This window comes from Aethalodelphis obliquidens, unplaced genomic scaffold (assembly GCF_003676395.1).
Source record: "Aethalodelphis obliquidens isolate GAN/ISIS:26980383/991018 unplaced genomic scaffold, ASM367639v1 scaffold59, whole genome shotgun sequence".
Classification (NCBI taxonomy): Eukaryota; Metazoa; Chordata; class Mammalia; order Artiodactyla; family Delphinidae; genus Aethalodelphis; species Aethalodelphis obliquidens.
The window spans coordinates 869,608-882,290 of record NW_020838003.1 but is presented as its reverse complement, the minus strand read 5'-3'; the positions used below and the strand labels follow the sequence as shown (position 1 = coordinate 882,290).

The 12,683-nt window shown below is 35.4% G+C and overlaps 1 protein-coding gene across 3 annotated transcripts in view; it reads right to left on the bottom strand.

The window, feature by feature from the left end:
* Window positions 1-739: 739 nt before the first annotated feature.
* The window catches only part of SLC4A4 (solute carrier family 4 member 4), a 353,735-nt gene continuing 341,791 nt past the window's right edge, over window positions 740-12,683 (bottom strand). For all 3 annotated transcript variants that reach the window (XM_027087718.1, XM_027087719.1, XM_027087720.1), the window contains 4 exons: window positions 11,877-12,038; window positions 8,185-8,281; window positions 5,763-5,842; window positions 740-5,058 (listed from right to left, as the gene is read on the bottom strand). In XM_027087718.1, coding sequence (XP_026943519.1) covers window positions 5,799-5,842; window positions 8,185-8,281; window positions 11,877-12,038 — 303 coding nt within the window. In that variant the 3' untranslated portion in view covers window positions 740-5,058; window positions 5,763-5,798. The remainder of the gene's footprint in view (window positions 5,059-5,762; window positions 5,843-8,184; window positions 8,282-11,876; window positions 12,039-12,683) is intronic.

Here is a 12,683-nt window from a genome sequence, read left to right as displayed (position 1 = left end):
GGTGGATGGTTCAATTGGGGTATGTTAACACGTGTTACTTAAAGACAAATATTCCAAAATCAGTTGCATATATAAGTGAGAAGCTCAGGAGGGCAATCTGGGCTGAAAGTGCAGATTTGGTAGTTATCCACACGCAGATGCTATTTACTGCTTACCAATGGTTCTTTTTCCTCCCCCGACCCTCCCCCCTCCACCCCACCACCATTCTCTGATTATAAATTAAGACTGAACTGAAATTTCCTAGAGGGTTGTAAATATTACATGGAACCCTGGGGAGTCTGTGTCATGTATCTTCTGTGGAGCACCATTCCAGGATTTTAATTTGAGTAATTTTTAATAAGTGCTTATATTTAGTTCTATTGCTTGGAGAATTGATGAAATACATCAGTATCATATAAAGAGTCAAGAAAAATGGCATTTTCTATTTCACTAACTTTATAAAAGAAGAATAACAATACCATCTTCTCAATAAACCATTTCATTGATCTTAGTGGACATACTTTTTCTTGCTTTGAACCCTTGCATGATAGTACTTCATTAAGACTTGAATAGCTATCCTTACAATTTCTTATTTTACATAATTTGAACATCTATTTTATCCTCCTGCCTAGAGTGATGAAAAGCAATCAGAGGTAGGGACTTGGACTTATATTTGTATTCCCACCAGCACCCAAAGACGTAAAATAACAGGCGCTTAATAATTATTTGAAGAGTTGAACAGAAGCACTTGACACTCATAAATGCATAAAGTTACTTTATTTTAAGTATACATTTAATTTTGAAAAATATAAATGCTAAAATATCTCATCTTCTTCATCTCTTAATTCCATAAAAGTCACAATAGAAAGCTTCATAAAACTGTAAAATACTATAATGTTATAGGAATTTTAGGTTTTATATTGGAAAAAAATTATTAGTAATATATTGAAATGTTCTGTACTTTATCATTTTGTTCCACCATGTTGATCTACTTCACTTAAAATAAAAAGATGCATCATTTCTCCAAAGTTAATAAAGACTTAAGAGAATAAAAATAAGAGTATCTGAAAGTGCGTATTGATTCTGAAAAGTAATGTGTACAGATATGTACCAGCCATAAACATGGCTAAAAAGAGGCAACTATTCATTCTCTTCACATTGTAGGACTGGGACAAAGTTACTTATGGCTCTCAAAATTTCACTGGATGACTTTAGCCCTGAGTTGCAATATCTGCCTAAGAAACAGAATTCAGGATTTTTGTATGTACCCATAGAGCACAAAGAAATGAGCCAAAAAACAGAACATATCCAAATTCCTGGTCAAAACGCAACTTGACTGGTTAGCATATACCACAAAGCTTTTTTATTTCAGGCTGCAATAAAGCTTGATGAAATCATCATCTAAAAACTCCCAAGGCCCAAGCAAAATATCATTTGACTGTATTCAGCCACTTGGTGCCACTGGGCTTCATGCTCATGCTGTGAAGAGGGGATGTGAAATCTCATGGAATAAATAAGAAAATCGCAAGTTCCTGCACCAAAATCATTAAGTGGTATGAAAAGGGTTGAAGAAAGCTTTGTCCCATCCCCTGAACAATGTCAACCTCTGTAATACAACTCAAATCGTTTTGTTTTTGTTTTTTAAAGATAGTCAGCAGTCAATACATTTCAAGTACTTAACACAGTTTAAAAAAAAGAAGCAAAAACTTGGAAGACAATCGTTCTCTGTATTAAACACCAATATATAGCTGATAAAAGATTTACTCTGTGTGTGTTGGTGCATGTGCATAAAAATATATACCAACTGAATTTCTGGCGGCAGACAATTGTTTCTCTTTCCCCCTTTCTTTGAGGTGGTGGGCGGCTGACTATTAAAGGTTTGTTTCCCTATGTCTCTGACTTCCTCCATCCCCCCCACCCCACTCCACTGCCTGCCTGGACCACAAAATGATTCCAGTTCTCAGCATGGAACACAAAATGATTAGGATTGCAAGTTGGTCACTGTTTTACATAGGAGAGTGACGTTTTTCAAGGAAAACAGTGTCTCTAAAAGATTTTCTTTCAAATGCAAAACCATGGGCCTTTCTGCTCTGATAAATCAGACTCTTGACCTGGTGATGCTTTCCTTCCAACGGTAAGTCTGTACTACCACAGGACTTCTAGTTAACAACTGCACTTACTGCTTTACTTCTAACAACTTGAATCTGTTCTCTTTGCATTTACATCAGGAAGAGACACTTGGTAAAAAATTTACTGTTGTGTTCTGTATGTCCAGTTTACAGAGAAACAAAACCACCAAAAATCTGGTTAGTCCTTTATAGTGTGTAAATTCAGTTAAAATACAGATAATTCGGTGGCTCTGTGTGGACCTCAGGGTTTGTTTGTTTGTTTGGTAACTATCTGTGTTCCTCTGAAAGTAAATGATTTTTAAAATACTTCTCTGGGTTCCAAAATATTGAAAAGGTTCGATACTAACTGTTCCTTTAAGCAAATACAAGGTGCCACTCTGCATTCATGTCATGAGTATTGACCTTCTGTCACAGAATATGGATCATAAATGAAGGTGCAGGTAGCTTTTAGATATACTCAAAGGCTGAAATACTGAGTTAAGTTGCTTCAGGAGTTCTTTGAAAGGGACAGAGAGGGGCATGAATCCTCAAATACTTGATTCATGATCAGAAAAATAAATTATTCTATTTAGAGCTTTTATAAAAGTGAACAAAAGTGTCTTTAATTTAACAAGATCCTAGGTTAGGCTAAATTTAATATGCATGGCTTTTAAACATTTTATTGATGCTCAGGAGAAACAAAGAGAAAAACTTCATATAGTTTTATATTAAAGTAATGAAAAACTAGATAATACAGAGTAATCATTTTAAGGATAGCTCTAAATACAAACATGATGCCAAAATTTGGCATGTGAGGTTTTAACAAATAACATTCACTTTGCCGCCTTCATTTTAATGAAAAAAATTGTAGGTCATTTGTGTCTAATTTGTATAAAATTTGAAGTTTTAAGATTATCAGATATAAAAGTAACAGTTAATTTAGAACAATACAATTTTTATAATCAAAATTTCAACAGGACAGAATTATAATTTAATTAATATAAGAATGAGTGGGAGTCAAATATGTGCATATTATGAAACCAAAATAAGTGGTTTCGTTCTGCTTCTAGTACTCCTCCAACGACCGTAGTCAGCATATATCACAAATATAGTTATAGGAATCCAAAATTATGGATTCAACATTTAAAATGCTGTTTTTAATGCAGATTCATAATACATAATGCAGCCTATTAAAACACTACGTTTAGATAACATGCTAAATTTGGTTAAAGATCTAATTTTCTTTTTTCTAACTTTCAATATGGTACTTTGAAATACACATACACACACGTATATAGACATGTATATTCTATATGCCTCAATCACAAAGAATAATTGCCTTTCAATCTTAAAGACAAGTGTATTGTTAAAATGTATATATATATATATGTACCTCTGCGATCCAACTGCATTCTCATAGACACTTTATAAATGTAAAAATGGTCTATCACAGTCCTATGCATTTTGTATTGTAAATAAGGGCTATTGTATCAGTGATAGTGACTGCCGTCTGGGTGATAAAGTATATTTACCCTCATCTGCATAACAGTAAGTCTCCTGGACCTCTGATGGATTTTTCATATGTGGTTTGGGTTTTACAAAAACTGACATGAGAGGCTAGATAACTTTGCCCTTCACCTACCATCACTCTGTCTCTTTCTACCCTTGCACATATGTGTACCAGCCACACACAGAGTACATACACAAACACACAAATGTTTTCAAAATGAAAAAAATGTCTAACAATACTGCATAGGACATCAAAATGGTAATACAATCAGCATCTTTGCCCGGATACTACTATTATCAAAACATCAGTTATTCCCATTACAAAGGAGCGTCTCCCTCCTCCCCCAATCTCCTTCATAGAACAGTTAAATTTCTCTTAAAGAAAGGGAAAAATGGATGCTTAGAAACATGGTGTTTTTAATCCAATCTAGCCCTCTGGCATACCCTAGAGGTGGTGTATCTGTGTATATGTGTGTGTGTGTATGTTTATGTAAAAATCACATTATATACAATACAATTTTTACAGAAAGCCTGGCAGCTACAAATAAGAGGTAGAACTACTCAAAACTATGTTTCCTGCTGCAGGAAAAAATTCATTTTCTTTACAGTAATTAAAAAAAAGTTTAAAAAATTGACAAAAAATAAGTTGCAGGTTAGGCCCCATAATTTAAACAACAAAATCTAGGAAGAAAAATAGTCTTCAATGTACTCAACAGCTAAGTTCATTAAAGGGTTAAAAAAAGTTGCATAGGAAAAAACGGACATTCCAGCACTTGCTACAATGATGGCAATAGTTTCTCTAGTGGGAGTAAAGTACCTTTAGTTTTTCTTCTTTTGATAACCCTTAAGAGATTAGTGTTTATAAGCAAGAGCAAGTTAGAATAGCAGCACTTTTTCCAGTCCTGGAGAGTGCTATAAGCGAGAAGGGACTGTCTGGAGGTCAAGGTTTGTTTAACCAGACAGAAAGACAAGCCAGTAAGCACAGCTCCAAAGCTCAAGGGGGAAGTTCCTTCAATATTTTAATAAAAGGTGTTATAAAATCCTTAATACTTTTGCCCTCTGCTTAATAAAGGAAAAGGACAGGGTCTGTGTGTGTCTTGAGTGACAGAGGAATTTGGTTGTCAGAGGACACATTTGAAAGTATAAGAACAAATAGGGGATTCTTCAGATGTTGTTTTTAAGGAACGGTGCACTACTGTCTTGATTTTACCTATGCAAGAGAGAAGCAGAGAGAGCACTGTATTGTTTGGCCAGTGACCAAAAACCAAAACAAAACAAAAATTAAAAAATAAACAATTAGACAAAAAACAAGAACATAAACAACAAAAACTGTCAGTTGTAAGAAAGACAAACAGGTTACAATATAGTTTCTGTTCCCTTGCTCCTCCAGAAATAATCATTGTCTTCAGGCTCAAGTTCTATTCTAATTTGAGGCACAACTTTTACTGGAGTTCTAGAAGGACTAGAGAAAAGAAAAAAGAAAAAAAAAAAGTAAGTAACTCAGAATTCCTTTACCGTCTGTCAAATGTTTATGCATTGTACAGAAGTCAAATGGGTTCTTCTTTGTTCTCTTTAAATACTTACTTCCTCCTTCTGTATTAAAAACAAACATTTTTTAAATGGGATGAAGTTACCAAATAGAGTTAAGAAATTCAAGTAAAACTTTCATAAGCTCTCACACCTAGATTAGAAAAAAAAACAATCAAGGAAGAGGACTTCCAGGTGGGTGACACTGTCAGAAGTTGAAGGACAAAAAGACTGACATGAAGAAAATATTCAGAGATTTCATGATTTTGAAAATCAAGGAGGATCTGAAATCTCTAGAGTTGTGTTAAGAGGGAAGAAAACTATTGGAGAAGAGCCGCCAGGAAATGCCAGCTACCCTTAAAACAGAGATGATGCTGATATGACTAGAGCTAACATTGATCCTGGGCTTTACCTTAATGATACTGAAAGATTCCATTATTTCTAAGAGTAAGTCGAGTAGGTCTCTTAGAATGTTTTCTACAAGTAAAAGCTGGGATGAGGTCTGGTGACTAGATAATTTATTTAAGAGAAATTGTAGAGGACGGAGAACGGGGCGTTCTGCCGATAACCTGCCATTGGTTCCATTTCTGTGGGGTGATCATCCCACAGAATAACATAAAATACTGGGCTGTCCTTTACCTTGGTATACCGAGTGACTGAAGGAAAGGAATTTTATCAGCATGATGTGTGGCGTTCAAGGAATGTTGGTGATTTTTCCCCTAAAAAAGAAAAAATATTTTTCAAATCATAAATAATAGTCATTGGTAAAGTATAACACTAGAATGAAAAATTTTTCCATCTTCACAAAAATGGATGCATCTTTCACAACTGGAAAGAGTAAGAAAGACAAGTTTAGATGATTTCAATAAACACAGTATCAAGCTAAGAATCTAAGTAGTGTGATGAAGTCAAAATCACTCAGTCTCTTTTATTCTAGGTTTTCTAGAATGGGCCAGTGTTGTTCTTTGCAGCGAGGGGGCAGGGTAAATCATTTCTAGAGGGTGATAGCGCCTACTTAATGTCTAAGCCTTGTCCTTGGATTTCCTGCCATCTTTAGCATTCATAATTTTGTCCTGCTGTTATTCATGCAGGTAAAAAAAAGAAGATTTTGAGACACGTACTTATACTGCAACTCTACTAGCAATTTTGTTCTTTCATGGATTAATATGATACTGGAAAAGATTTTAGAATGATCATCGGTATTTTGCTTAAGTAAATTTCTAATATCACATCCACTACTTTCAATGTATCCTTTTAAAGGGTTTTTGAGAAAATGAAGAACAACTAGCACTAAATAACCAACTTGCCACAGACTTTTTCCAGGAGCCTCAAATTCTAGCTGATGATTTTTTTTTTAAGCAGCCTTTAAATTGTACTTAGAAGAGCTGTGCTAGGTTATGATGCCAACAGAAAACATCCTTTCATAGTCTCTTTTTGCTATTTAATGCTCTAGAAATGAAAAATAAAACCAGACAATGGTTTGGGGAGCTTGAACTTACAAAGAAAATATTCAACTAAAGCCTGTTGATAGGATTGAGAAGAAAGTAGCCTCATCACAAGTTACAGGCTACAGACTGGACACCAAAGTTGAGATTGCCTTAATTCTCTTTTCTTTAAACCAGCCTCCAAGATGGCCCCCAATGCACCCTGCCTTCTGGTATTCATGTCCTTATATAATTTCTCCTCACACTGTACCAGGGTTGGCTTGTGTGACCAACAGAATATGGCAGAGGAGATGGTATATGACTCCTGAGATTTGATTATAAAAGACTGCAGTTTCTGTCTTGGTTTCTTCTCTGTTATCACTAGCAGCCATGTCATGGGCAGCCCTAACAGATGCCCATGAGCCAAGGCACTAAAATCTCCTGCCAACTGCCTTGTGCTTGAGCTGGGAAGCAGATCCCCAGTTTCAGTCAGTCTTCAGACTCAGCTCCAGCTAAGCGCTTGACTGCAATCTCACGAGAGCCCTTGAGCCAGAATCAACCCAAATCAGCAGCTCCTAAATTCCTGAACATCAGGAACTGTGGGAGGAGATACAGGTTTGTTGCTTTAAGCTGCTGAGTTTTGTGGTAACTTGTTACACACCCATAGATAACTAAAATACCCATTTTTTCATAAATAGTCATTCATTTCAAACTTTTCTTGGTAACTTCTTATTGAAGTTGAAGTAGCACTATCAAACAGAAATAAAAGTACTTCAACTGTCTTTTCCTGTAACAAATCAGTATACTTTGAAGTGCATGTGGATCTAAAAGAATGTTTTCTTCAAATAAGAACTCAAAGTAAAGTAGTTTGGAGGCACTTGCTGCTTGCTATTGGTAAAGCTTGAGATATTCACTAATGTTACCACAGAGGTTTTTACCCTTTTCAAATGGCCTGTTAACTCAATTACAAAAGCAAAGATGACAGGTCAAAAACCATTATACTTTAGTCACCAGGCTACTACCCCAGAAAGACCAGCGCAGTTACAAAGATAATTTTGAAACAGCAGAAAGGGAATGAAGAAATTAGGAAGAAAATGCAAATATCTTATAAGCTATACCCAAAGAGTGGTTGTTAATATTTTATGATTGCCAATTTAATTGAAAATAACAATTATTCCAAATTCTCAGCATTAACAATTGATTCATTGATCTTTGAGAGACCCATTATGCAATTTCTCTTTTGAGCTGATTTGGTCATTGGTGGAAGCCTAAGGAAGACAAACAGTAACAGACAGTGATGTAGTACTAGAAGCTGCCATTCTACATACCAGCAGAAAAAAGGGAAATCAATTAAAAACATGGTTATGAATTTAGCAATTCAAAGAAAACGGCGATAACTTGGATCAGAGAAAAGATGACCAAATAAAAACTTAAATGGTTATGCATAAAAGAAAAAGGTAAGGAGTGAAGGTCAAGGAATGTAAAAATGAAGTTTCATAATAATCAATGTAAATCTTCACATAGAAAAAAAAGAAAGAAAACAGAGGAAAAGTTAATGAAGATGACAGTCCTAAAGTTTTTTCTCTGTAAGTGCAAATCATATTCAAGCTGGCATGCAAGAGGTTAGTTCTACTCACTGTCGGAAGGTTTGCTATCACTTAGGAAAGGTTGCTGTTCCATGATGTCCATTGGAATTTTAATACTTGGAACTTTTTCTGAGTATGGGCAGTCAGACTGTGAAAGAAATTTATAACAGTTTTTAGAAAGCTTTTACTATACAGACCTCCCTACCTCCCAGTACTGATTAAACCTACCATATTGTCATTTACATTGTACTAAGGAGAACAGCCTTAGATATAATCACTTCTCCTTTGCTGACTTTTCAAATTTTATGGCATCTTCCCCTCACATTTGTTTTCTTCTCTTCTGAGTTAAGGAGATTAAGTCAATTAAAACTAGAACCACACCAAATTGAGATCATTACAAATTAAACAATTGTAAAGCTTTCCATAAGCTGGATTTGCAATCAAATATTTATGGGTTAGTTGTATGTGTGTGTGAAGGAAATAATCTCAAACGTGAAAGACTGTAATTTAGGAGACTTCCTAAACTATAATACGGTCTTGAAATTTTTGTTTCATTTATGCTTTCTGATTCCACCTCCAGGAATATGATGACTTATCTTTCCTTCCAAGACAGGTAAGAAGACTTTTTCTAATATCCACTCACAAGGGGTCATTTACATAGACTTGAAAATAAACCATCTCCCTTACTCTAATATTCCATCAGAACTATTCTGTAGTTTAAGGCTCATCTCAATTTGCTCACACCAAATATGTTTGGAAACTTAGCAAAACATGAGAAAATAAAGTCAAAAGGAAGGTGCCTATGATGGCCAGGTAGGCAGAGAAGAATCATAGCCAAAGTAAAATGATAAAACCAGGCAGCTAATCATGAAGCTTCTTAAAGAAGAGACCACCTAAGCCAAAACTGTAACATATTTCCACAGGATTATCACTTTACTGTTTTTAGAATTCATTATTGAATCTATGTCTATGCCTAGACTCAAAAGATGGAATTCATCTCTTAACTGAAAGTACCAAGGAGATGATGACCTTTAGCTGAAAGGGAAAAAATAGGAACTAGGGGTGAAAGGAAGTAAGAAAAAAATGAATCTTAACATAAAGCTACTACGCACATTGAAAATTTCTTTATGATGAATCTAAAGAGGGTAATGAGCCACAATATTCTTTTCAAAGATTAAGATATTGCACTTCACTTGAAAAAAAAAATGAAGATGCCATGTGCCCCTACCTTTGTAGGAATGTCAAGGACAAGTTTTATTACAGTATTTCAAAGTTTCCCCCAATAATAGCATTTATAGATGAACAGGTTGGCAGCCAACCCTTAATCATAGCCTACTGGGCGGGTTCAAAAATGACTGAGCAGCTCAAAATATTGGCAAGCCATATTTTTCACTAATTCTGCTCACAAATATTAGAGTTGGAACTCCCATGCCCTTGTGTGGCTCCCTACATCCATGGATCCCACACCACACAATGACCAGGTGAACATCACAACAGCTACATTTCAAACGGAGAACCCCAAATAATGGCCTCAACACACAGAACGTATTACACAGATACACTCTGGCTGGATTCACTGTCTAGGATAAATATATAAGCTTGTTTGTTTGTTTGTTTTGGTGGGGTTGGGGGAAGAAGAGAAAGGAAAAGAAAAAAACAAGTATCACACATTATCTTCAAGAAATCTGTTGGAGATATGGATTCAAAATGATAAATATTATTAATATAAGAATAGCATTATTTAAATAAAATATGATTTGTTGAAAATCAAATCTAAGCCTTAGAAGACCTTCTCAGGAGCTCATTTGATCCAACTTCTGACACTAGAGAGCACTAAATTGAAAACTTTCTTAAAAGTGGATATTTTATTACTATTTTTTTCTTAAAAGCCATTAGAGAAGAGGATTCTATAATATTATTTCATATATTTGTAATGTATAATGAATTTTAAGTTTGATGTCCATGTACATAAACTGAGGTACTTGTTTTGAAAATTCAAGATGAAATACTGCTTTGGGCTTCCCTGGTGGCACAGTGGTTGAGTCTGCCTGCCGATGCAGGGGACACGGGTTCATGCCCCGGTCCAGGAAGATCCCACGTGCTGCGGAGCGGCTGGGCCCGTGAGCCATGGCCGCTGAGCCTGCGCATCCGGAGCCTGTGCTCCGCAACGGGAGAGGCCACAACAGTGAGAGGCCCGCGTGCCACACACACACAAAAAATACTGCTTTAATTATCTCAGTATTTCAGGCAGGTTTTTTTTTTTTTTTGTCTAGAGTAGCCTAGAAATTTATTTCAAATTTTGAATTCTATTCAATGTGTAAACTCCTCGTTCTTTTTAATACTGCATCTTAATCTGTTCTGCAGTTTAAGCACATTCTCTCTTTTTCTGTCATCATTGGAAACAGAAAATCTATATACATGTTCTCATTGAAGATGGATGGTGACCGTCACAAAAGCTCCCTCAGACTCTTTTTCTCTTTAGCTAAATGTGCCTCATATATTTAGCCTTTTCTTATTGGATCAATTTATCTGAAATCCAATTTTGTCTGTTGCCTTCCTTCACTGTACTGTTTCCAAGTTCTCCAAAAATAATTCAATCAGACAGCCTGACCAATCGAAAATAACCAGACAGGCCTGGATGAGAGTTTTGCCTTTGCCAATATGTGTACACTTAGAAAAATGACTTAACATTTCTCAGTCTAAATTTCCCCGTCTGTAAAATAGGAACAAAAATATACTATAAAGAGCTGCTTTAGCAATTAAGAACAAAGTATGCCTGATCCATCAAAATGATCAAGTACAGAGCAGACACCAAAAATTAACTAGACTCCCATGTTAGAATGAGATACTGGGGATTCCACTAGAATGGGGATACTGCACTGTGTAAACTCTAGAACAAACCTACAAATCTTCATATAGAAGGTGTCATTTTGGCTGTCCTTTCAAAAGGCTACTGAGATAAGCTATTGGGGTATTTATGTGTGTGTGTGTGTGTTAAAGAAAAGCAAATCCCAGATTTTCTCTTAGCACTGATCACAGACCCCTACTGAAACACCAAGATTTCTGTGAAATGGCTTCCTAAAAAGTGGACATTTTATTTCTCAACTTAGTTATATGATTGCAAGAGGATCACCTAAATTATGACACTGACTGCTACAATTATGTAGAAAGACCCCAAATTCCAATTTCCGTTCCTTTTTATTGAAAGGTTACAGAGAAGTGATCTCAAATCATGTCAAATCCCAATGCAAGGATAAGTACAATAGCAGAGAACTTTGGTTGAGAGCCCACTCAAATAGATACACAGATCACAGGAGGTGAGATCACCAGCATTTGCCCACATTAGGCTTAAAATTATGTAAAACTGAGTTATTATCTCAAATTTAAATCCTGGATTATCAATAATAAACCCAATACATTTTATAGCATTATGAAACAAGCTTCCTTTTTATGTACGAGATCAGAGATTGAAGTTTTTTATATATGGTGGGCTTTGTTTTTTTAGAAGTCATTATATCATTATCAGTGTATTCACAGTTACAGAAAGACTTCAGAAAATACTTTAAAAAAAATAAAGAGACAAAATAAAGGGCAAAGGAAGGTGAAAAGTGACAAGTAGCATGACCAGCTAAACATCCTTGAAATTCAGTCATACATCGCACACAAGGGTTAAAAAAATACCATTTTCACATTTGTTTAACTAACTTTGGAATTTTACTTCGGAATTTTAGAAAGCTCCTTACATCATCATTGTCACTGTCCAGACTTCCCTTCTTCTTTTTCTTTTTCTTCTCATCCTCCTTCTTTTTCTTATCCTTTTCTGGAATGACATCATCGAGGAAGCTGAGGTCGTGCTGGGAGAAGAGGTAGTCCATGCCTTTTCTGACAGCTACAAGTGCCAAGATCTGGAAGAATAAATATAAAAAGTAGGAAAGAACCCATGTCAGAGAAGTCAGAGTGAGTATTAATACTGCCCTAGCAAAGTCAGTAGAAACCTATTTTGTACAAGTCTAGAGTATGACAGAACTCATCTTGCTTGTATGGACTTACATTATGTAGACCATAAACATCTGCTTCATGGAGAAAGTTGGTTCATAGAAGTCTTACTTTAACTCACTGTATTTTGTTCACTGTACTGTATGATCCCTTCATTTGGAATTTCCGTATGAAAAGATTATTTTTTAAACCATTTTCTTCCATGTCAGATTTTTAATAAAATAACTAGAAGTTTCAAGGGAAAAAACAGCCTGTGTATGATTTCTAATTATTCAAAATTAAAACATTACACAGGTTTTTGAAAGTCAAGAAAATCTGTACAACGCATAGTACACTGAGACATCTTCAAAGTATTAATAATGAGGTAGTATTTGAGTTTGCACAGACTATTTAATCTGCTGGGGCAACTTCAATCACCACCATTAACTGAATACTTATCTTGAGTCAGACGCTGTGCTAAACTCTTAGACAATATTTTCTCATTTATTCCCACAACAAACCTGAAAGGTAGATGTTAGTATCTATCCAACAGCAGAGGAAACTAAAGCTTAGTG